Here is a 26,898-nt window from a genome sequence, read left to right as displayed (position 1 = left end):
ACTCCTTGAGAGAGTGAGTTTCTAAGCCACATTCAAGGGCTGTATATATTTCAGCTCTGCTAGGGTTAGGACATTTCCCTCCACTGGCAAGCACACCAGCAAGTAGGCGCACAGTAGAACAAGGTCAGTTAACACTGATCTCAGGTTTGCTACCTGAAGAGGAAAGGGAAAGGGCCAGGGAACTGTATCTCACCAAAAGAACTGAGACGAGTGAGCAGAGGTTAGTATGGGACACTAGACAAGAAAGAACAGAACGGGCTCCTCAGAGGAGCAACAGTGCTGCAGCCAGGATGCCACCAAAGAAAAGATTCTGATGTAAGAACACTCTGCCTGCTACAATGAAGGGAGGGAGCATCAAGTGTTTATGTTACAGGGGGGGCTAGTTGTCAGTTTTACAATGTTTCCTGCAGATTAGGCCTGCAAATCCTGCAGTAACATCTGCCAAAACTTTCCTTTGCCATCTTTCTTACAAAGGTGGGGCTCAGTCCTATCTTTCTGCTGCTATTAGATAACAGCAGTGTAACACCCAGCCCAGGGAAGGCACATTTGCTTTCAAGGATGCAACTAGATACTGTTACAGAAAAGTCCACAAAAAACTTGAGGCAGAAAGGTCTAAGAATGAGGCAAGTGGACCATACTTACAATAATAAATAGATGCCAACACCCAAGTCCTAATTATAGACTGCTTTGGTTGGGTTATTGGCTTGAACACAAGTTTAAAATGCATTCTTCTATTTTAGAGGCAGCTACTCCAGCTCCAATCTCAGGATTAGAGCAAAGATACTCTTAACTCTAGTCATCTCTGGGACACTAGAGATCCTACTATGCAAGCTAATCCAGCACAACTCCCTTCCTGCTCCACACTGATTCCTCCACTTCTCTTTTCTTCCCTCCAAAGATGAGGGAGAACATATACATACTATAACTTACAATTTGCAAGAGGAATTTATTAGACACAACATAAGGTGATACTGACATAAAAGATCTCTGACATAATGCAAGTAACTGCCCTATTTGAAAGGGCTTCAGTCTGAGAAGCAGAGTTAATTAAAATTGCCTCTTCATTGATTTGAGGTCTACGTTACTGACTTGCAATATGAATTTGAGGAAAGTAGACTTTTGTGCCACTGTATCCCCCCATAGCTTAAGTTTATTTCTCATGTCTGGATGCTAGCAAAGCTATTCCTAAGAATTTGTGCAATAAGCTAAAACAGAGTATTTTTCTGCTTTATCATTACAAAATACATTTAAATTATGTACACATACAATTCTTAGAGAAATTCAGTGGTATTTTCTCACAGTCCTATCTCCAAAAACAGTATCTTAATTCCATTCTAAAATCATGCTAATGTAGCACCTCACAGGACATGAAATCCAGGTGGCTTAAGAGATCTCAGATTTATTAAATGCGGTAGTTTTTATTACTAGTGATTTTGACTTCATGCCCAAGTCCCTAATCAACACAATGTAACAGAGCTAAGAAAGATCTACATTTTCAATAACATTGTGATAATGAACAAAAGCAAAATTTACCCATCAATATTTATAATTTCTTTTTAAAGGACAGCTGTATTTGATGGCTTGAAAAACCAATCCACCTTTTTTATTTTCTTACTGCAAGCATGAAATTCAAAAACTTCTTAAAATAAAGGAAGCATTTCACTATGGATAGTTTTGAAACATAGCCCAACGGCAACTGTTAGGAACAATTGCACAATAAAAAAACAGTAAGTGTGTGAATGGAATATAAAACATATATAAAGGGGCTCATGATCTCTGAAGTGCTAAATGCTATTGTTTCAATGACCAGAGCTCCTACAAATTTTAGATAGCACATTTGTACTCTCTGCATAAAGAAATAGGGACTGGGCAATTCTGAAAGAGAAGAGACAAGAAGACATGAGACTGTGCAAGCAGAACAAATGCTGAATGGAAGATATCAACAGACAAACAAACAGAACAGAATGGAAAAAAATGCAAGAAAACGGAAAGTTGCCATTGAACATCCCAATACTGGTGCTAGTGAAAATAATGAAAAAAAAATACTGAAATCATGTAACTGAAATTCAATATTGAAAGCATTCATCTTTAAAATGCTATAAAAATGTGAACAGGCAACATTTAGAAGTGGTGGAATTGACTAGCTACTTGCACGCTCCATGATCCAGCTGTAAGTGTCTGCATTGTGGGACACAGGTCATTTTAACTTGGTTCCACAAGACTTTTCTGACTATGGCATGAAGTTTCCTGCTGCTCTTGTGTCATTTTGGCTGGAGTCCTTGTTTGTGCTGTAACACCATAAATGTAAGAAATTCATAGAAGCTTAAATGAGTAATTGTCCTTTATGCCTTCCCCTCCCAGGACGTAGTAGCTAAGCCTTTCATAGATAACACCTAGACTCCATTCTTCAATATCTGGAATTCCTAATGATGGGCTAATGCTAGTGCTCATCCAGGCTTTTCAACTCCTTTTCAACTCTATAGAGGAAATATGATTCTGACAAAGATCTTTTAGCAGTGTGCTGACTTCATATCCATGTAGGGTTTTTTTTTTTATTTTGAGCTTCCAGGGTGTGCATGCCTGGCAAACTCATCATTAAGAGGCTTGCAAGCTAAGAACCTGATCTCTCTTGAGGTCAACATTTAAAAAGGTTATTCCTAACTGAAGCAAGACCAAATTGTTAGAAACAAAAAAAAAAAATCATTCAAAATAACTTTTTCAGAATAATTTTTGTAACGGTCATAGGGTGGAGTGTTACAAGGAATACTTTTTGTAGCACTTTGAAGGTAAATGCCCTGTGAGTAGCATTAGTATTTTCAGTAACACAAATATTGATATCTGTTCTGTGTTTTACCCATGGCATGTTCTTTCTCTCTTATTTGATATTATTCTTTTCCTGCTTGTTTTCCTTCTATTCTGTTGGTTTACTTTACAAATATAAACAATTAACAATTATGTAAAAAATATAACACTGTACAAATAAGGAAATTCCAGAGACTGCACTGTAATAACGAAGTGTGAAACATGGTTCTGTGACCATTATTAAAATGCTGGCCCATTACAGGAAATATTGTCCACATCAAACTCAATGTTTTATCTGAAAAAAGAAGAACAATCAGCAAATGTATTCTCAAAAAGTAAAAAATATATTTTCAAAAAATGGAATAAATAACATTTTGCAAATCTATCACCTGAATTTCATGAAAATCAGAAATCAGCAGCTCAGGCTGTACAGAACCCAAATAAGCCTTTGGTCCTTATCTGCTAATTGAAGTTGCATAACATGATAATTCTCTTGGGGAATTACGAACTCTAAAGAACAAAAATCATCTGCAGTGATAATACTTTTTCCTCATATTTCAGTAAGATATGTTGCACAAATTGCTGAAGCTGAAAAATTCTACTGCATTATCTCTGCAGACTGCATATTCAATTTCATGACAAAAACCAATAAAGTTGAGGGATGCTCAAATTCAGGATTTGACACAACAGAAGGAAGCAGCACAAATGTGGCCAGAACATCAAACATTTTAGCATTATCGTGTAGATGATAAAAAAATAGAGCAGTGTTTTAGAATCTTTCTGCAACAATTCTTCTAAAGCCAAGATAGCTATACCACACATCACATTCTATTTCCTGGTTGGCTGTGAGAGACTTTCAGGTTTGCATTTGTGAGAATTCCAGCTGTATCCAGTATTGATTTAGATCATTAAGGATAGTTTATTTTTCTAGACAAAAGGCATGCAATTTCCAAGAACCATTGTCTTAATTCCCAGCAAAGGCAATACAGCTATTATTCTATCAAATTACACTTACTAAGCATCACCAAGGCTTTGAAGATTTCTGCAAGTTGCACAGACATCTCAAAACACATAGAAATGCATACTTCTTTTGTGACAATAACAGTCTGTACCATAACTGTCCTTTACACACCAGAAGAAATATTTTGTCGGAGTAACAGGCTTTATGTGACTGCGGCTTGGCATCACAGTTTATTTCACTGCATATTTCAGTTTCAAATTATGACTTGAAGTTCATTTTTTTTCAGCACTAAGTCAGAAGTTTCGAACAGATTCTGTCTTCAGTGGGTCAGATGATTATAGTGAAGAAGTAAGAGGCAATAGGAGCTGAACTGTAGAGCAATATAGTCACTGCTGAGGAACTGATACCAACGTATCTTTTGTGGGGCTCTCATTCAAATTAGCTTGCCTGATCTCAGATAGAGGAGAAAATAACATGGAAAAGCTTGTGAGTCAAGGAAAAGACAGGGAGATCACTCACCAATTACTGCCATGGGCAAAACAGACTTTGCTTGGGGAAAATTAATTTCATGTATTGCCAATTAAAAATAGAACAGGATGGCAAGAAACAAAGACAAAACTAAAACCACCTCCCTTCGACACCTCTCTTCTTCACAGGCTCAACTTCACTCCTTCATTCCTGACTCCACTACCTCCTCTCCTCCGCAAGCAGTGCAGGGGGATGGGGAATTGGGGTGTTGAGGTCAATCCATAACAGCTCCACTCTGCTGCTTCTTCCTCCTCATACGTCTCCCCTGCTCCAGTATGAGGTCTCTCCAATGCACTACAATCTTTCATTAATTGCTCTAGTGAGGGTTGTCCTCACCATGGGCTTCAGGAAAAGCCCTCCTTTTTTCCTTTCTCTTCAGAAAGAGACTGCTCCTGTCTGGGTCCCCCATGGGCCACAGTTCCTGCCAGAAAACCTGCTCCACTGTGGGCTTTTCTCCGTAGGCTGCAGTTCTTGCAGAAGCCAGCTCCTGCATGGACTCTCCATGAGCTGCAGCTTCCTTAGGGCACTTGGGAGTGCTGGTGGATGAGAAACTCAACATGAGCCAACAATGTGTGCTTGCAGCCCAGCAAGCTAACCATATCCTGGGCTGCATCAAAAGAAGTGTGGCCAGCAGGACAAGGGAGGTGATTCTGCCCCTCTACTCTGCCCTGGTGAGACCCCACCTGGAGTGCTGTGTCCAGCTCTGGAGCCCCCAACATAAGAAGGACATGGACCTGTTGGAGTGAGTCCAGAGGAGGGCCATGAAGATAATGAGAGGGCTGGAGCACCTCTTCTATGAGGACAGGCTGAGAGAGCTGGGGCTGTTCAGCCTGGAGAAGAGAAGGCTCCGGGGAGACCTTACAGTGGCCTTCCAGTACCTAAAGGGGGCTTATAAGAAAGATGGGGAGAAACTCTTTAGTGGGGCCTGTTGTGATAGGACAAGGGGTAACGGTTTTAAAACAGAAGGAAGCAGATTCAGATTAGACATCAGGAAAAAAAATTTACAATGAGAATGGTGTAACACTGGAACAGGATGTCCCATCCCTGGAAACATTAAAGGCCAGGTTGGATGGGGCTCTGAGCAATTCAGTCTAGTTGGTGATGCCCCTGCTCCTTGCAGGGGGGGTTGGACTAGACGACCTTTAAAGCTCCTTTTCAACTCAAACTATTCTATGATTCTGTGATTCTATATCCATCTGCTCTGTCATGGGATCCTCCACAGGCTGCAGTGTGGATATCTGCTCTGGCATGGTTCTCCATGGATTGCAGGAGGACAATCTCCTTCACCACAGTCTTCTCTATGGGTTGCAGGAGAATCTCCACTCTGGTGCCTGGAGCATCTCCTACTCCTCCGACCTTGGTGTCTGCAGTGTTGTTTCTTACAGTTTTCCAGCCCTCCGCTCCTCTCTCTCACAGCTGCTGCGTCATGCTCCGATTTCGGATGAGAGGAAGGCCCCCTTGAGTTCTAGCCAACCTCAGACAAGTCTGGGAGGCTAGGGGCAGCTAGACCAACCTCTCACACATCAGAGTGTGGTTTTGCTCGTATTCTCGGGAACAGAATTAAGACTCAAAATGGAGTCAAGCGCCAGGTAACTTTATTAACCTGACAAGAAGTTCGCAGATGCAAGTGAAAGGAAAGAAAGAAAGGAAAGAGAGAAAAAAGTTTCAGTTGCAATAGCTACCACCACGGAGCTGCAGTGTCCCAACAGTCCAGTTCACTCGGTGGGAGAACATTCCGTCCGATGCTGGTCGTTTCTGTCCTTTTATTGTTCATCTTATTCACGTCACATATTCCAAGAGGGGCTGCACCCCTCATCTGGCGGTGATATGCATGCCCAATACCATCTCTGGGCCCCTCTGTTTTTCCAGCCTGGGTCTGGGCGCATACATAGGGGTAGGGCTAAATTTTACAAAATCAGCTCTGCATTCAGGTTCGCAGGACAACAGGAATTGGCTTGCAAGATAATGGGAACTGGCTTGCAAGATAAGGGAATCGGCTTGCATGAAAACAGGAAGACTCCAGTCCTGTGGTTTGACTAATGTACCATTGTTTAGGTGGTGGTTTGACGCTTCAACAATGTTGAGACAAACACTCGACACGCTTTCTCACATGCTGTGCACTGTTTTTTTTCCCTTTTCCCAGTAGGCACCACCAGCCTACTGATGGGTGCAGCTGTGTCCTGTGGTGGGTCCAATTGAGCTGGCTGGACCCAGTTGTGTCCTGCACAGGACAGCCCTTGGCCTCTTCTCACTGAGATCCCCTGCGGCCCTCACCACTGCCAAAATCTTGACACCTACACCCAATACATGTAGCGATGATGGTGTAAGGATGTAAGCAAGAAATATTTGAAAATCTTTATAAAATCCTTTTTTTTTCTCTAATGGAGCAACATGTCTCCTGAATTTTTAATAGTGTACATTAAATATAATATTGTATTAACACTATATCATAGTGTTAGCTGAACTACAAAAGTGAATAACAGCCTTTCAGGTTTTTTTTCCTGATAATTTTTAGTCATTTTATTATTATAGCTAAACCAAAAAACTGACATAAAACAAACAAAATCTGATGCATATATGTCACTTCTAGTATAATTTCCAGGCCTTTTTTTAAAAAAAAAAAAACATTGTCTAGAAATATTTCGTTCATAATATGAACTTAACTAACCTTCTCACTTAGAAGACTGCTAAATACTCAGTTTTAATCTCATTCAGCTGCATATATTACAATTTTATTTTGCTGAATTGCAGGTACAGAGGATGCCTCCTTTAAGGTTACACTTGCTGTAAAGAAGCAATGAGTATATCCTTCAGACCCAAATAAGCATGAATTAATTCAGTTTCTTACAGAATAAGCATTTTCATAGACTCTTCAGAAAGGTTATACGGATGAGTTTTTGGTTTTTTTTTTTAATTTTAGAGTGGCTTTTACTAAGCATGAGATCTCTCCAGAGAAGATTTCACAAAAAGCAGGGTAAAACTCTTGCCCCACCATATCTAACAAACTACCACTGCAGATTTTGAGATGAGATACAACTGCAAATGTGTTATGTGTTGATTTAAGAAAAAATAATAATGGCAGGCTCATTATATTTCAGATCACTTAGAGGCTTTGGCATTAAATATGGGTCAAAAATCACTAAACATATCAACAAGTGACATTCATTAAAATAAATCACAGAAAATGGCACTTGTATGATAACACGTTGTGACAGTACTACTGCTTTCATAAATAAAGAATGAAAATTAAAGATTCATAGTAAAATATTTCACTAGGCTAGATTGCAAAGTTTGACATGGTCAATTCATCACTGCAGAAATCAGACAAAGCTCAGTCTGCTGTAGTCAGGAAGCTCATTATTTCATTAAAATTGCACTGTATCTAGGACTCCAACATTCCTTTTATTGAAAATAATCACCAATAAGTTGAATGGTAATTGTCAACCTCCTACCCTACAATTTGGTCTCCCATTTAAATGAAGGCTGAAAAGCAAAAAGTAGTCATCATCAATAAAACTGCATTGGACTCACTGAGTATAGAAAGCAGATGGATAGATTCAAGGAGTAGTTTAAAATTTGTTCTGTAATTTGGAGCAGTACAAATGCTTTAGAAAAATCTAAACAACATTTTTCAACATATTTTTTTACAATCAAAACTAAAACTACAGAAAGGGTCAGCTTTAATTAATGTTCTGAAATAAAAACAGGATGGAAAGCAACTTCCCAGGTTTTTGAGCCCAGTCCTTCATTCTGAGAAGCAATCAGCCTAACAGGATCACTTTCACACATTGTATGAGCTCTAGCATAACACCACTGAGCCTGCTGATGCACTTTATTCCCACTGGAAGACTGTTTAAGAACTTCATAAATAGACGGGTAGAAATCGCCTTGTTATTAAAGCCTAAATATGCTTATAGTCTACTCATACTGCTATAGTTTTATAGCAGTGTTGCACTTTAGCATCAACAATTTCAAGTCTTTACATAGCTAAATTATGTAAACTTTTCTCTGTATTGAAAAATTATACTATTGAAATATTATCTTGTATTTAAAAAGCTTTAAAAGAAGGCTCAAAATTTAAATAAATAATTTCCAAATTACTAAGACACAGATTTTTATCTTGCTGATAGGAAATTGGTTCAAGTTATCAATTTATTCCTCAGGGTTTCAACTTGTGTCAATTTCAGACAAGAACATTTTTTTGCAAGCTTGAAAATGTTTAGGAGTCAAAAAAAATTGCTTTTCTAGATTATTTTCCTGAAAACATCTGTGAAATACTACATCAGATCTCACTAAAATAAAAATAGAATCACGGAAGAACAGAAGCATGGGGAAAAAAATAGAAGCATGGAACATTTTTTTTCCTCATCTAGATATTGTGTCCTGCACCTAATTCAGTCTATATTCCACTGAGGATCTGAATCTGAGGTTTTCTCTTGGCTGGCTGAAGGCTTCCACAGAGATCAAGCAGAATAGCACAAAGAGACTGAACAGCCTATGAAAGCAGTACTCAGAGAACCAGCATGAGTCTCAGAGACTCTCACAGACTTTATGCCACTAGAAATCGGCCGCAAAACAGTTGTACCAGGTAATTTTGCTTCATCTAAGCCTAAAGCTCTAAGCCTGTATTGATACCAGGAATTACCTCAACCCAGGTGCAGGACCTTGCTACTTGGCCTTGTTGAAACACATGAGGTTCACATGGGCCCACTTCTCAAGCTCGTGCAGGTCCCTCTGAATGGCATCCCATTGTCTGCAAATTGCTGAAGGTGCACTCAATCTCACTGTCTATGTCACTGATTAAGATAATTAAACAGCATTGGTCCCAGTATGGACTCGTGAGGGACACCACTCGTCACTGATCTCCATCTGGACATGGAGCCATTGACCACTACTTTCTAGATGTGACTATCCAGCCAATTCCTTTTCCACCAAACAGTCCATCCATCAAATCCATCTCTCTCCAATTTAGAGAAGGATGTTGTGGGGGATCATGTCAAAGGCCTTACAGAAACCCAGATAGGTGGCACCTGTAGCTCTTTCCTTGTCCACTGAGGTAGTCACTCCACTGTAGAAGGTTGCTGGGTTGGTCAGGTCAGACTTGCCCTTGGTGAAGCCACGCTAGCTGTCTCAAATCACCTCCCTGTCCTTCAGAAGGATATGTCCCATGACCTTCTCAGGTACAGAGGTGAGGCTGACAGGTCAGTAGTTCTCAGGATCCTCCTTTCTACTCTTGTTTCGTTTTTTTCCAGTCAGCAGGGACTTCACCTGACTGCCATGACTTTTCAAATATCATGGAAAGTGGCTTGGCAGCTACATCAACCAATTCCCTCAGGACTCTGGGATGCATCTCATCAGGTCCCATAGACTTAGGTATATTCAGGCTCCTCAGCTCATCACAAACCTGATCTTCTCTTACAGTGAGAGGGACTTTGCTCCCCAGTCCTTGTCTAGCAGTCCATCCACTCAAGAGGTATGGGAAGAGAAGTTGCCAGTGAAAACTGAGGCAAATACCAGTTTGCCAGTTATGTTCATTGAAGGGTACACTTTCTTTGACCTTCCTTTTCTGGCTGACATACTTACAGGAGTCAGCCAGAAGGAGCCCTTATTATTATTCTTTGCATTCCTTGCCAAGTTCAGCTCCAGCTGTGCCTTGGCCTTCCTGACTCCATCCCCACACAACTGGGCAATGTCCCTATACCCTTCCCAGGATACTTGTCCCTGCTTGCACTGCCTGTGCATTGCCTTCTTGGCCTTTAGTTTGACCAGCATGCCTTGACTCATTCATGCCAGTCTTTTGCCATCCTTTCCAGATTTCTTACACCTGTGGATCAAGAGCTCTTGCACTCTATGGAAAGCATCCTTCAAGATCTGTCAGCTCTGTTCTGCTCCCTTTTCCCGGAAGACAGTTACCCAGGGATTCCTACTGACCAACTCCTTGAACAGCTGGAAGTTGCTTTCCTAAAATCCAGGGTCCTGATTTTACTCTTCGCCTGTTCCATTTTCCTCTGGACTGTAAACTTCACTAGTGCATGATCACTGCAGCCCAGGCTGCCTCCAGTCTTGACATTTCTAATTAGCTCACCTGCATTGTGACAATCAGGTCCAGTACTGCATCCCCTTTGTAGGGCTTTCTATTTCCTGTCTTAGGAAGTTATCCTTGATGCACTCCTGGATTGCCTGCAGCCACAGTGCTGCTTTTCCAGTAAATGTTGGGGAGGCTGAAGTGCTCCAGCAGGAGAAGAGCTCGCTCGTGCGCGACACCTCCTGTAGCTGGAGTGGGAAGGCTTCATCAATAGACTCTTCTTTATCAGGCACTGATACAAAGTGCTCTATAGTTCAAGATTCTGTATTGAAATGACTCAGTCTCTGCTTACTGATCTTCAATTTAAAAAATAAAAAAGAACAAGCACAGAAAGTCAGTTTGCAATATCAACCTTCCTTTCATACAGATGAGATATACTGAAAGTTTACCAAGTCTCGTCCATAATCCTATTGACTGCTCACTAACCATTTCATCATGCTCAACTTGACAAGAACCTTGATCCTAATTTTCCTCTTTTAAAGTAATCTGTTATCAAGAGATAAATATCTAATATATCTCCCTTATTTCTATGTTGCTCACCTGCTCTTGTAATCTCTACTCTTTCATTTTGTTCCACTTATTTTGAAAATCGTTATGAAACAGGGCTGAGTTGCATATATTTGGCTATACTTGAACAAATGTCTGCAATTTACTAGGAGCCATCTAGGACGGCACAAAGCTCTGAATTATACAAATGTTTGGTCAGCAAGTACTCCTCTGACACTTGCTTGCATTGTAGTCACAATTACTCATCTGTATAAACAAGGAAGGAAAGTCTTGAAAAGTAACAGCTGCAAACATCACCCAGTGAATAATTTGCGGTGTTAATTGCTGCTTTAAAGTAACACATCATGCATCCTTTCAAACTTCCTATATTCTTTGGCATTGGCACCAAAAATGGCCCCCAAAAAACTAACTACAATAACTGAAAAAAAAATGTGGTAAGGTTGTCATTTAGTTACAGTAAAACAATACTGTAATGCAGTAGCAAAAAACACGATGGTTGTCTTACCTCTTCTGATGTCGTTAACTTTGGAAACAATCATTTAAGTAAAACAAGCATCTATTTATGAATAGTCATACATGTTAGTCTCTAATTAAAAAAAAACTGCACTGACATATTCATTTTTATATCTATGTATATATTTTTATATAGATTTTAATATATGCATGTTTTAATAAAAACTACAACACCGCTGACATGTAGGAATCCAAAAGACATATATGGAATAATTCTGTGCTGCTTATTTATGTTACAATGTATAAAAACAACTCAGCTCTTAAATAGCTTTTTGTGCATTTTTCCAGACAACAGCAAATCTGTGAAAATGACAGCAAATGACCAAAGCCCTTCTGCCTTTTACATCATTCCTCTGAGACGAAGAATAAGAGCTATGAATCCTGAAGTCAGAAGTTTGAAGTACATGTGTATAAATAAGTTTACGATAATAATGGAAGGATTTAAAACAGAATGAATCAAATCACTAACCTGACCACAGAGGGAAAAAAAGTAAAAATATTGAAATTAAATGGCAGCAGTATCGAAATTAGACAATAGTTACCATAAACTCTCTGGAGAAAAAATTCTATATTCTCACTGCAGAAAAACAAGAAGTTACTGACATAAAAAAATGACCCTGGATCATTCAGACATTCAATCTCTTTGCAAAAACAACAAATGAGTCAAATTCTTCTAGCTTCATATATTCTGTTAAGTCTCCAAAAGAAAGACAAAGAATAATGTAAATATATATCAAATACTTACTTCCACCTCTGTGTGAGTCGGACAAATGCTTGTATCAAAGGAATTTGATTTTCTTATGTTTCCCTTATTCTAAAAGTCAATATTAACTACATATGTACAGGAATATGTGTGTGCATGTACATGCAGTACTTGTGAGCTTACATGTGGGAAAATGAACACTCAAAGTAAAACTAAGAGAGAGATCTTTTCTATGACACATTCAGTAAATTTAGCCCCTACAAGCCTACGTTTCCCATTAATTTAACAAGGCACATCCAGGAGGGACTTGCAAATTTTCAATTTCTATTTAAAAGTTTTCTGATTTCTACTTGCTATGAGATATTTTTTACTATGACTAGTTAAAGAAGTAAATGGGACTACTGGAAACAGAAAATTCCTAAGAGTAGAAGAGACTTGCATGGTAGTTATCTCAAAGGCAACTTTAAATTAAAATTTAAAAAATTTAAATTAATTAGCCAGCAAATTTCAGTTATAGGAAAAAAAAACAACAAACTCTCACAAGGATAGAAATAATCTTCCACGATGGTCTAAAAGCAAAAGGCTCCCAAGCAAAGGACATCTACAACACAAGTTAAATCTTATTACTCAAAAGAGATCTGGAAGTTCTCCAGAATCATCTAAGTGCTGCCTAGCTGCAAGATTCCAGTTCCTCTGTCATTAAGGAACTGATACTTAATATTGCAGAAGAAAACCAACAAGCTATAGACCAGAAGGTTAGCTGAGTATCATACAGAATCAGGAAATATCAATAATTCTTCTATTTGTTCCACTCCCTCTAACCATCATTTCTATGGCTAACATGCTGCCTTAACACTAAAAGATAAGGTAGACAGATACAATTCTATTAAGGGATGATAAACATGAGACACCATGCAAAAGACTAAAGCTTCATGTGTATTAACTCTTCCCCAGAATAAGAAGGTCTTTAAAACAAAGATTCTATTTGCAATGGCTTCTTTATTTACAGCCCTATTGAGTTACACTTGCACAAGAACACATCTCCTACTATTGCTGTGGTGTTGAAAAAGCAGAGGAATATATAATTATTCAAATCCAGTTTAAGATATTTTCCATAGCCTCTACTTGTGTTCATATACCCTTACATCTGCCCAGTTTCACAAAGTTAAATTTTATGCAACATGAAGTTAACATATTCATGACTTATTTTATTAACTTTACACCTTCTCTGTTGAAAAAAACCAGACAGTGGCTGTCCACCAAGACAACTTTCTGTCATGCAGTGTCACTCTGTAACACATAGGCTACAGGAGAAACTGGAAGATGATGTAGGCTGCAGTGCCATCATTACAATGTTGACATCGCTTTATAACTTAACATTTGTCAGACTTGGACAGGGTAGTCTCTCAGCTTGCCAAGTGCCCTGCTGTGATAAGGTGGAAGGAATACGTAAGCTGCTTAAGGTCAGAGCTGACAACTCAGAGGTAATGCTTGCTGGTACTGAAAACAACGTACAGCCCAAAGACCCAAAGACCACACAGCTAAACATACTGGATGTGCCTAGCAAATGATCTTGCACCACTACGCATAGGGCAGAAAATATGCCACTCCTCCAGAGACAAAATATCATTCTCTGTCATTTGGGGTAATTTAAGACACTCATCTACAGTTCAAGCTGTGGCTGTCTAAAAGATCGTACCCTCTTCTGATAACAATGGGACACAAAACAAAACAGCAGGATGAAATAAGCAACTGTTAAAAGAGCCACACTGTAAACAAAGGGACGGCAAATCATTAGTCTCTAAAATAATGTGCCATTTTTCTGGTAATAAAACTTATCTAAAACAGATACCTCATCCTTTTTCTTGGAAATTGCATATACAGAAAGCTCTCAAGAGAGCTACTTCAACTCATGGAAAAAGGTAATCTGCAGCTGCAGTTCAATAATTATTCTTTGCTCTTTAAAATGAACACTAACTTGAGTTACTTTAAATCCCCAGAATTGGCTGCTCCAGTCTACGTACTACTTTTTTCCACAGTTCTTTACAAATATGACTTCAGGTAACAGTCTGCTTCCTAAAGGAAAGCAAACATTAGTTCATGTATCACAGAATCATAGAATCATAGAATCTTATGGTTGGTGAGACCTCCAAGATCATCAAGTCCAACCATCCACCTAACACCACCATGCCTAAACCATGTCCTTAAGTGCCACATCTACACGTTCTTTGAACACCTCCAGAGATGGTGACTCCACCACTTCCTTGGGCAGCCTGTTGCAGTGCCTGACAGGTTCTCAAGTTTATACCCTGAACTGTACTTTTTTCACTTCAAGAAAGAGCTCTGACAATAATGTTCCAAGAGTCACCACTGCAATGCTTTGTGGCACAGAACTTTAAACAAGAAAATGACAGGGAAAAAGTGGCTTAAAGTACTAAAAATCCAAACTTAACCTCTGAAAGCTAAACATTCTCCCTGAACTGAGTTTCCATCTATCTTGAATGATGTCCAAATAATTAATTTAGCAATTACTCATCATTCTATCCTTAAAACACACCAAATTCATAAAACAGCATGTCGCATAAGTAACAAGCAGGAGGAGCTGGAAGCAACAGCACAGCTGGAAAGCTATGATCTAATAGCTATCACTGAAACTGGGTAGGACAAAGCACATGACTGGAGGGCTGTGATTAATGGCTATAAATTGTTCAAGAGGCAGAGGCAAAGAAGCAGCACGGGAGAGGTTGCCTTCTATGTAAAAAAAAAAAAAAAATAGATTGACTGCACAGAGTTGTCTTTCAAAAACAGTGACAAGCTGGTTGAGAGCCTATGGGTAAAAATCAGGGGCCAAGCCAACAAAGGAAAACCAAAGGTTGGTGCTTACTACCCACCATCCAGGCAAGAGGACCCTCTTGACAAAGTTTTTTTACTTTAACTGGAGGAAGCATTACGCTCGAAGGCTCTCATCCAGCTGCAGGATTTCAGTCACTCTGACATTTGCTGGAAAAGCAGCAGAGCAAGCTGTAAACAGTCCAGGAGACTCTTGGAGAGCATCAAGGATAATTTCTTAATCCAGGTGACAGAGAACCCAACCAGTGAAGAAGCTTTACTGGACCTCTTCCTTACCAACATAGATTAACTTATTGGAGAGGTCAAGATCAGCGGCAGCCTGGGCGGCAGCGATGATGGCCCCATGGAATTCACAGTCTCAAGGAATACAGGCCAGCTGAAGACTGAAGTCAAGACTTCGAATTTTAGGAGCGTGAACTTGTTTAGAGAATTACACAATGGGACCCCGTGGAAACTGCCCATGGTGAAACTGGCTGTTCCCCTGCAGCCCATGGAGAAGCAGAGGTCCACCTGTAGCCCGTGGAGGATCCCATGCCAGGGCAGGTGGATGCCTGAAGGAGGCTGTGGCCAATGGAGGGCCCACTGGGCCAGCTGTTCTGGAGGGACTGCACCCCATGGAAGAAATTACCCACGCCAGAGCAGTTTCACGAAGGACTGTGGCCTGTGGGAGGGACCCCACGATGGAGCAGGGGAGGAATGCGAGGAGTTCTTCCCCCGACGAAAAAGCAGCAGCGTAAAACAATGTTTGATGAACTGACCGCAACCCCCATTCCCTCTTCCCCCCTGTGCTGCTCAGGTTGGGGAAGGAGGTAGACATAATGTTAAGCCTGGGAAGATGGAGGGGTGGGAGTTGTTCTCTGTCTCATTATCCTGCTGTTTGTAGTAATAAATGATCTTTAAACCATGTAAGCATTTCTGAAAGCTTTATCAGGAGACTTAAATAAACATAAGACAAAATAAATTCAGTAGTTTTATATTTTTTTTAAATTAGAATATTACAAAACCCATTTGTTTTACTGATGTAAAGTAAAACTATTTAGATAACTTATGACCCTCATGTTATCCAGTTGCTACTTCACTGTCATCAAATTATTAAAGCTCTGAGAGTTATTCCATGCTTGACAATGTAAAATATTATCTATGAAATTAAATGATTCTTCACTCTCAACCCTATTACTTGGTCCAAAACTCAGTATTTAATTTAGCTCTTCAATGACATTCACCTCTGGACATCTACCTGTTTACCTGATGAGTTACCTTTCTCATGCACTTGTTGCATTACTGTCCATATGCATGTGGTCACAAAAAACCCTCATATATTATCTCACCTATACACAGATGAAGTTCAAAACATAGACCTGACTCTATCACACCTACACATCTTACTATGGACTGTTAATCATTCAGATCTTTAAAAATTTCAAAGGATTTTTACAGGAAAAATCCCTTTTCTTGCACATAAAGTCTTCTCTGCAATTAAATAGAAATTCAGAGGAGTAGTTATCCTGTTAAACACTTTGTTTTTATTCTAACAGATATGTCTATGTCTTCAGACATTATTTATAGTCATGCATACCTAACACTTTCTGTATTTTTCATAAGATTTGATAGGATGCTATCACTGCAAGATACAAATTAGGCAGCTTGCAACAGGTTCTGCTCATTGTAGCAAATTATTCTGACAGTAAGTACTATACAGCCAGCAGTGTACTGTCTTCTAACACACTCATTAAAAACCTTACGAATGCTGTGACTAAAGCATGTACACTAAATTATATTTTGTACATCACTGCAATAAGTCATTACATTTTAAACAAATTTTACATTCCAGTAATCAACTACTGCATCATTAGTTTAATATTTTTTAAATAAAAAAGTGTGCTATTTAAAGCCATTTCATTAACAGTTTTAAAACAATTTAGAAATATTTTTAAATCTGTCTCAAGATTTCTGTCTATTTTTGCACCCATAGCCTGTGAATGCGTGCAGTGAGTTAGTTAATGCGTGAATTTACAATTCTCCTCAATTTTTCTTCCAGATTTTTTTTGGAAACGTTGAAAAGTAATCAATACCTCTTTGTATTACCAGAAATGCACAGCAACACTGGTATAGATCACTGCAAGTGTTTCTTTACTCTTTCACAAACACAGCTGCAATAGTTCTACTACCCCACCATAGTTTAACAGATGAATTTCATTATAAATTAGAACACAGAAGATGAGCAGTGTCCTCAAATGTCTTTAATCCTTTTTTATGTTTCATACATCATTAAAATAGAATGACAGGAAGAAGAATACTTGCTCATTCTTTTAAAAGCTCATACACATTTTTGCTTTGATACCATTCTTCAGTGGCATACCACAGAGAAACCTCTGTATTTTCAGAATTGATGTACCTTTCAAAACTGTAATCTTTGGCTTTCAAGCTCACTATTATTTGCCTTCAGGTGCAAATTTTAAAATGTATAGGCTTCTGAAAAGAACTTTATGGCTTCAGCCAGATACTGAAAGGCTTGTAGATCAGTCATCATCACAGTGTAAATTTCTTTTCAAAATAATGTTCCTCACTCAGACTACACTTGTGCTTATACTAGGTTCACTTGTCAAATACAAATTTGAGGTCATCAAAAGCTTCAGGGTAATTTAGCTATTCCAAAACTAATTTTCCACCTGTATTTTGTTTGAGAAATAGGATTTCAAGTGTAAAAATAATAGGAAACTCTACAGATAAAGAAAAAAGGCATCTTATGTGCATGTTTTAGTACAGCATTGCAGTGACTGCCTGTAAGGTCAAAGTCAATCCAATACCCAAGCATTTTAAAACACACAAAAAAATCAGAAGTACATAATGTATTTTGCTATTGAGTTGATATGTATTTCATTCAAAACATTATTTTAGAATTGACATCTTAAATATATAGGTTTAGGAACAGATGCTAATGATTTTATTTAAATGTTTCTTTTGTAACAGATGAAACATTTAAACATTCTCATTTACAATATCTATTGTTCATTATAAATCACATGTCTGTCAAGGGTACATGACACTAGGCTCAATATTCCTGTTGCCTTGGATTCCTTGGCCATACAAGAGTAAGTGTTTTTATTTAATTCTATTTTTAAGTCCTATGTTGTATTAAAATAGAATGACAGACAAGAGAATACTTATTCTTTCTTTTAAAGGCTGGGTTTATGTTTGAGAGATGTCTGATTTTTTCATCTCCAGAGACATTTTCATGCAGCTATAGCTCATATTTATAATTAGAGCTAAGTAATTAAGATTCTTTTGAAAGCAAGAGACAATCCAGGTACTTGGGGAAATGCTTTTCCCTTCCCAAAGTAAAACAGTTTTATCGTTGACTTTGATAAATGCAGGAATCTAGTCTGTTTTCTATGACCCAAAGCCTCATACGTATAAGTAGTCCAGGCAAATAGGTTTTCAAAAGCAGGAGTTTACACACAAGCTTCTCTTGGAGACATATATAAATGGAACAAGGTAAAAATAAAATAAATAAGTAAAATAAATAAAGCTAAACTCAGCTAGAAACCTAAGATTTATCTGCATTGGGTAAACTGTTAGGTGCTGTTAAACAGTGTTGAAATGGAAGCTGACACCACACTCTTTCATGGCATAAACTCTCTTCCAAATCACACACTTGTTCCGAATTGTCACCAGTTGAAACTCTGCATATACATTTAGACAAATTTTGTGTGGTCCTCCCTCCATACCATCACTTCTTCTACTTTGCCTCTCTTTTATCCACTCCTTAAATTTTCACTGTGATTAAACAGTATTTAAGTTGGCATTTGTGTACTTCCCATCTTTTCACACTTGCTCATATGTCTGCTGTTAAACTTGGAGACCACTGGAACAGAAATCATCTGAACTAAGCATCTGCAAAGCAGACAGCATACTGTAGTTTATATAAAATACTGTTTTAAAATGTGTGATATTGTAAGGTAAATCCCTCCAGTAATTTCATTTTATAACCTGTGCATAAACATCTGAATTTAACGTATTTGTTTCCTAGCTTAATAATCACGAATTGTCATTCCACATGGCTACTGGAACTCAAAGTATCTAATGGAAGTGACCATCCAGGCTGAATTTAAAATAAAGGAAGAAAGCCTGACTCTCTGACAAAGAAGACCAGGAGGATCTCATTCTCCCATTCACATAAGTTTCAAAAAAAGATAAAAGGTATCGTCACATGAAGTGGAAAAACTACAGATTATAGCATCTTCGTGAGATGCTCTCTACACTGAGGTTGTCTGGGGAGGCATTTTTGCTTTCACATGAGAAGTCAACTAGAGTCCACCGACATCATGGGTGTACATCCCTAAATGTAAGTGATGATACAATGTTTTATTTCAACACGGGATATATCACATTATTTTTTTTCACATACCCCAATGAAAGACAAAGCGCCAAAATCTTCTATTGGTATTTACTTAGACTGTTTTCACCCACTAGCATTAAAGAATAATTTTCATGAAGATTTATTCTTAATGAACATTTCACTGGACGTATACTTTCAGCAATGATGGCACATGGCATGTAACCCACTGAAAAAAGAGGGAAATATGAAACCATTTTGGCATTGTATAAAAACCCACTAACTTGCAAACATGAAACAGTTGCATAAAATATTTTTAAAATTATGAGCTACTGTAAGCATAATACAAATATTGATTTTTACTCTGGAAGAAATGAGTATATATTGAATATTTAATAATGGAAAGAATGACAGGAAACACATTGATTCCAACACAAAACATCTAGCGAATTAAAGGTATTTAACAGCAATCAGTATACATACTAGCTAAGCTATAAAAAACAGCCTACCAATATGTTCATGTTTGCACAGATGTTATTTGTCAAAAATAAAACATTGACTTTTTATTTCCTTTGATATTCCTTTGTAGATGCTACATTAAAGAAAATGTCAGCTCAGCCTCTACAGATCTCTGAATACAGCAGATGTTCTGCTTATTTGGGTTTCTTACTACTTCAGAGAGAGAGACTTGAAGGGCGTGAAGGAGGAAAGAAAGAGGGGAGTGAAGAAAGGTGAGGACAGAGATGGAAAGAGAAATGTTTCAAACAATTAGAACTATTTGCTTCTACATTGTAAGATACAGTTGTGGTATGGCTGGATCCTAGAATGTAATATATACTTTTATATGTTTTCCATTGTTTTCTGCTCATTTTAAAAAATTCAACAAAACACATCCCAAATTTTGTAAAGGAGAGATGGCATAGTAGGAGAGCTCACATTTACTAGCTACCCCATGTTTTAACATAAAGAGTATTATAAAGACAGGCCCAAAAACATATTTTTAAAAAATTTATTGCTTATGAAGGCTCAGTATCAACAATGTACAAAACTTGCCTTTGCTTATACAATGAACACTCTGGCTTTGAATGATGGAGGCTGATGAACAAAGATACCCTTAACCTAACAAACAGGATAGCCGTGAAGCAGGAATAGGCTGCTGAAGAGCAGTATTGGCAATCGCTACCATTTCAAAGGCAAAAACTGGCCAAATCAATTGTTCACAGATTCCCAGAGCTAACGTCAAAGTGTGGATCACTCAGTATGCTTTTACAGAAGTTAACAGCAAGACATATGGTATCAGCTGTCCACTCCAAAGTATAGAGTACATGATAATGGAAAGGAATGAAAGATAAGCACGGAAGTGGGGCCAAGTCGGGCAAGAAGGGACAGGAATTCCTAGAGAAAGAAACAGAATTAATTTGGATACAATTCCTCAGGTTCCGCTGAGGCAAAGGACCCAATGTCAGTGGGTATGATAGCATAATTGTTATTCTATAGCATCAGTAGTCAGGAAGTTAAGACTAACATAAGGATCATGTTTGATTTGAGAAAGATGTGGCATATACATACAAGGTTATTGACAGCAACCTCTTCAGTGAAGCAGGAACCCGATGTTTCAGGAAACAAGAGAAATAATTTTCAGAAAGTATCTGGTACAGAGGGCTTCAGAGAAAATACAAAGTATCATGCAATTCCATCTAATTTTTTAAAGGTATTTTTAAAAAATATACAGAATACTACAATGTTATTTAGGAGACTTAGTTTAGTTGTGGTATTCATTATGAAACTGAGCAGACTAAAACCATCAGGTACAATAACATATTTACAACAAATAAAAAATTTCAAAGTGGAAAGACTGCTTGTGGTTTTAGAGTAGATTTTTCTCTGCTCCTTTACCCAAACAGCAGTGTTTATTGGTCTATTGACATTAAATCATTATAGAGCTCTTTGAAATGCCTACTCCCTTAAAGTAGTACAAGCCTAACTATTTCTTTATAAAGTCAATGTCAGAAACTAAGTTTTGGAAAAGTAAGGTTTAATAAGCCAAACCAGGATTACAGCACTTCCTTCCCTTATGGTAAGGTTGTCCACTATGGGCAGCAATACTACATTAATGGCTGTTATAAAGTATCCTGACCCTCATTTTTATCATATTCATCTGAGTTCCTTCATCACAACATTCATTCCACTCAAATATACAAACTCTTTTACTTCAAAAAGTAGCATTAAGGAAAGTCAGTACTATATTTCTAAACATTCAGGGACTCACGGGAGACCAAAAGGGTATATACAGCTTAATACAACCTGCAGTGTTTCAATGTAATTCTACAATCAAGAAGGCTTCAAGAACTGAAAAAGCACTAAGGACTATAAGCAATCTTCTATCAGCTGAAGGAAAGAAGAGAAGAAAAAACTCTCGGTTATAAATAACTGATTAACATAATTGGTTCATAGTCAGCAGAAATTACCTAGGAATTGTAAATCATGCAAATCATCCCAAATTTTGACAGCATAGCTTCATAATCAATAATTTAAACTTAACTCAAGCATTTTCCAAAGGGCTCCTGTAACTTTTGAACGAATTTCAACATTTGGTAAACTAAACATTTCCGTGATTTCAATCTCTGAATTAACAATTATCAACCAACATTTTCCACATGTCTGTGACAGTTTAAGATCCTCAAAAAATAAGAATGAACATATTAAAATAATTTTCAGTGTCTCTAGTAGTTTTATTTTCCAATTACGAAGAATATTTTTATAATGTTATATATACTCTTTAGAAATGTGGTTCACATTATTTTTAAAAGGATATTTGAAAAACAAAATTTAAAAAATTCTGAACAAAAATTTAGAATGGATTACCATTTGAAGGTCAGGCTATCAATTTAAATCAAAGATGCTCCTCCAAATTTGGAAATACAGCTACAAAACCACAAAAAATAATGAATGAAATGAAACGAAAATGTAATGAAAAGATTAATAGTTCAAAATAAGCAAGTACAAGGCCAGGTAGACCAAGAACTACTTCAAAAATAGTGTGGGACAGATACAGAAAACTGATGGTACCTTTTCCCCAAGACTTTGAATGGGCCACTAATCACTTTCTTTCTATCAGATGATATCACAATGATGCACACACTGACTAATTCATTGTCATGTAACGCATCAAGGAAAATAGTCTTATATTGCACTTGTGCATATCTTTCCCTGTACATCAACCTTCTTGAATGACACTGTTATTCTAGATGTAACACAGGGTGAAACTGTTAGTAGCTGATGCACTCTTATTTATGATTTTCACCATCTTTTGAAATTCCTCAGGAAACAGGTTTTTTTTTCATCCAATGTAATGTGTGACCTGTTTTGTGGACATTTTCAATGCCCAGATTGTAGCGATACCATGTAACAAACAGATCATACATCCTTTTACCTTAATAAATAGTTCCTTGAGGCAAAAATACATAATAAAAAGACGTCACAAACATGTACAGTGTGATATTCCCAGTCTGTTTGGGTTTCAACACTTTCATCACCAATAGTTACAAAACTGAAACTTTCACAGTTTACACTGGTTTAGTTTGTTATTCTTCTTTTGGGGAAGGGCAGGTTCAAGCTTCTTTTAATAAAATACCAACGGCTGTTAACAGTGATTAATGAATTGCCATTATATGTTAAAAACCCCACCTTGATAAAAACCTGGTTATTTATTACTTACCTTAAACATCGTTTACTGCTCTGTACCTGGCAATAATCATCACAATTCAGATTTTTAATACATTTCAAATGTTGGAACACCTTAATACCAAAGAATATATGAAGCATATATGAATATACTACTCACCAATTTTAATCTTTGCAAAGGTATTCTGCTAGTGTCTATCGGTGTACGTTCTGTGACATTACCAAATCTGACTTCTGGGATGGCAATTGCACATATTACATGTGCCCACCTGTGAAAAGTGGCAAATCAAGAACACCACCAAAAAACCCCACAGAAATACAAGTGTTTAGGATGTTTCATTACTTGCTGTGTGTAGTTTGTTGTTTGGTTTGTTTTTTTTTTTTTTTTAGGGCAACCATCTCTAGATACTCCCTTATTAGGATTTCCTACGCTTCTTTGAAACATATTTAACAAAACTTACAACACTACTACACTTACCACTTTGTGTAAATATAATTTCAGACTGGGGCTTTATTGCAAGATTTTTTAAGCACCTTTCACATTCCATTTATTAATTGCAAAGGGTTTGTATTGCGCTATCCAGGGGCATAGGCAAAGACCACATGTTCTGGTTTTGTTTAGTGAGGGGGGGCCTAAGGTGGCAGCTTCTGTAGGAAACTGCTAGAAGTCGCTCCCCTTTGTTCAGTGGACTCTGCCAGGCCTAGGGTGGACCTGCTGCTGGCCAAGGCCAAGCCGATTGGTAGCAGAATGTTCCTTGATAACGCCTCTGCAATAACGTATTTAAGAAGGCATAAACGAAAAAAAAAAAAAAAAAAAAAGAGAAGATTTGAAGTAGCTGAGCAGGGTCAGAGAAGGGGAGGCGCGAGCCTTGTGGGCCTTGCAGGCCTCACCCTCTGGCCTCCGGCCGGGCAGCCGACTGGGCCCAACTTGGCCTGGCCTGGCTGCAAGAACTGGAGAGGAGATGATAAGTGAATGAGATGTAAAAAGGATCCTGAGAGGCGTCTGCCAGCCTGTTGTGAGGAACGGCTGCAGACGCCAAGGTCAGTGAAGAAGGAGGGGGAGGAGTAATATGGCTCCTGGCCAAGATTCCCCTGCAGCCTGTGGTGATGCCCATGGTGGAGCAGGTTGTCCCCCTGCAGCCCATGGAGGTCCACGGAGGGGCAGAGATCCACCTGCAGCCCGTGGAGGACCCCACGCTGGGGCAGGTGAAGGCCTGAAGGAGTCCACTGGGGAAGCTGTTCTAGAGGGACTGCACCCCGTGGAAGAGATGACCCACGCCGGAGCAGTTTCACAAAGGACTGTGGCCCGTGGGAGGGACCCCACGCTGGAGCAGAGGAGGAATGCGAGGAGTTTTTCCCCCGATGATGACACAGCAGCGTAAACCAACGCGTGATGAACTGACCACGACCCCCATTCCCTCTTCCCCCCTGTGCTGCTCGGGAGGGGAGGTAGTAGAGATAATGTTAAGCCCGGGAAGAGGGAGGGGTTGGGGGAGGTTATCTTGTTCCCTGTCTCATTCTCCTGCTAGTTTTAGAAATAAATGAGTATTTTTCCTCAAGTCGAGTCTGTTTTGCCCGTGATGGTAACTTTAAGGATTTCTCCCCATCCTTATCTCAAACCTTGAGCCGTTTTTCTTATATCATCTCCCCCTATTCTCTCGGAGGGTGGGGGGAGCAAGAGAGAGACTGCGTAGTCTGGTCCCGATCAGGGCTGAACTACGACACCACGCTATTTGATTTGCGTGCAGTTAATGACCTACAGCATTTTGGATTAACATTACTCAAATCTGAGTAACTACTCTTAGGCAACACACATGATCACAATCAGTCATACATCTATACAAGTATAAAACAAAGCACACTATCAAGACCTTCTGTTTACAGACACAAAGGCATAGAAGTAGCAAACTGATCAGGCTGTCACTGTAATGCCCAACATGAACTGGATCTCCTTTAGCAGCGAAAGCACCTGTCAAGCGCCTAGGACCAGCACTATGCATGAGACTTCAGTGCAACTTCAGGAAGCTTGTCAGATGATGCTATGTTCTTCCTATACTCATCAGAAAGCACTGCTATATCCTCCAAATGCTGGTTCAATATATAAATCTCAAAATAAGACAGGCTAAATGAAAATTTTAAAAGTCTGAAATTAATATTGAAAGTGCATATTACATGAAGTAAAAGAGAAGCTAATAACATTTTTATTAACCAAGAGTAGACTTTTGAGACTACTTCTAGAAACTTTTCTTGAGGTAGACAACTAGTAAATCTTATTCCCTGCCATTCACCAAGCATCTTGTCTCATTACCCCATTTGTTCTTTTTTCCTAAGTCCTGAATGCCTGCCTCACTCCACTTTTGTAGATCTCCAGAGACACACATTGTAGGAGCACCTTAGCAGATAAATGGAATGCAGGCTAGAGCTAAAAGAGATAGAGGGTGATGCAGCAGAACAGAAATCTTTTCTCTCTCCTGCACTAGCATGGTGCTATTCCAATAACTCATCTTTGAAAAAAATATCTGGAAAAGTGTAACATGACACACAGGGACTAAAAAAACTACTGTCATGTGATGTTAAAGTTGTATTGGCCAAAGTGTGAAATAAGACCTCTATGTAAAGATGACATATCCATTAGCAAGTTACAGAGTTCAGCCCAAATAAAAGCAGATAGAAGTTGTAGATCTACCATTTTATTATGGTGATTGTTGATGTTCTAACTTACAGAAAAAAAAGTCTTGCTTTAAGACTTTCTGGTTTTAACTTTTAATAACACCTTTTTCTTTTCATTGCTGCCTGCCTGTCTGCAAAACTACATTGTCTTACCATCTAAGTTTATGGGGCAGAAACGCTATAAATAAAATGCCTCTTCAATAAATCTTCACCAAATTTTTATACTCTGACATCTCCCAACCTAACAAGACTCAAAACAATTGCTGTGTTCTGCTGAAAAGAAGGAATCTCAGCTCTCCTGTCTGGCAAATTGTTTCTCTCTGTACCAAATTTGACTCATTAGCTTTTAAACTGAAGTAATGCTCATCCTATATATCTGATCAGTATGTGCAAGTGAAAGAAGGAGGGAAGAGAGTGCACATGCTGAATTTTACCTTTGTTTGAGAAAAAAAAGACGTAATTCTGAAAACTCTCTAAAGTTTGAAACGGTAGCTAATGCTGAAAGATAGATGAAAGACTCAAGAATATGTAGCAACTGTAAGGAAACAGGAAAACAAGTGCTGAACTACTTTTACAGAACTCTTATTTCATAAATCCATAATAGAAACCTACAGAAGGATATAACAGAAAACCAAAGGATTTTTTTCCTAGAAATAAATCTTATCAAACACCTCTAAAACATTTTAATTTATCTACAAAAAATATGTATGTATGCATTTTCAAAGATGCAACACGCAATCTGTCAGCAGCAAATATCAAAAAGGCATGATAAATTCTATTGAAATGATACTTCTGCAATTTTCTTTTTTTATATTTTTTTTAGTGAGAAAAGTAAGTAGCATACTTAGGGGAGTTTAAAGCAGAACTAAAAAGCAGCTGAGAATTTTCATGTGTTGGTCAAAAACTCCATTAAGATGGTTACAACATTAACTTTCTGAAGGTAAGATCTGGCCTGTGATTTTCACATTCAACCTTCTCCTAACTGGACAATTTACAAGGGTCGTGCAACCAACTGCAAATCCCTGATAAATAAATTCTTGCCTGGTAAGTGGTAATCTCTTACCACTGCACTCCAAAGGGTTAAAGAAAGAGATCTACACTATATTGATGTTACTAAAATAATTTAATTATGAGAAAACTCAAAATGCATAAAGACTGTTCCGGTACTGGGCTTGAAAATACATTAAGCTGCAGCATTTTCCATTTTATCTGTTAGGTTTACTTGCTATAGTGTTCTGTCATCCAAATAGAGAAGAAAA

General features: G+C 38.3%; 1 protein-coding gene across 5 annotated transcripts in view; it reads right to left on the bottom strand.

Moving 5' to 3' along the window:
* Positions 1-26,898, bottom strand: part of KDM4C (lysine demethylase 4C) — a 270,730-nt gene that overhangs the window by 49,162 nt on the left and 194,670 nt on the right. For all 5 annotated transcript variants that reach the window (XM_086771274.1, XM_086771271.1, XM_086771272.1 and 2 more), the window contains one exon: positions 23,130-23,238. In XM_086771274.1, coding sequence (XP_086627400.1) covers positions 23,130-23,238 — 109 coding nt within the window. The remainder of the gene's footprint in view (positions 1-23,129; positions 23,239-26,898) is intronic.

The sequence above is a fragment of the Chlamydotis macqueenii genome, chromosome Z, assembly GCF_036417535.1.
Source record: "Chlamydotis macqueenii isolate bChlMac1 chromosome Z, bChlMac1.mat, whole genome shotgun sequence".
Taxonomy (NCBI): Eukaryota; Metazoa; Chordata; class Aves; order Otidiformes; family Otididae; genus Chlamydotis; species Chlamydotis macqueenii.
Note: the sequence above shows the minus strand (reverse complement) of the source record. Positions and strands in the feature narration are given on the sequence as shown.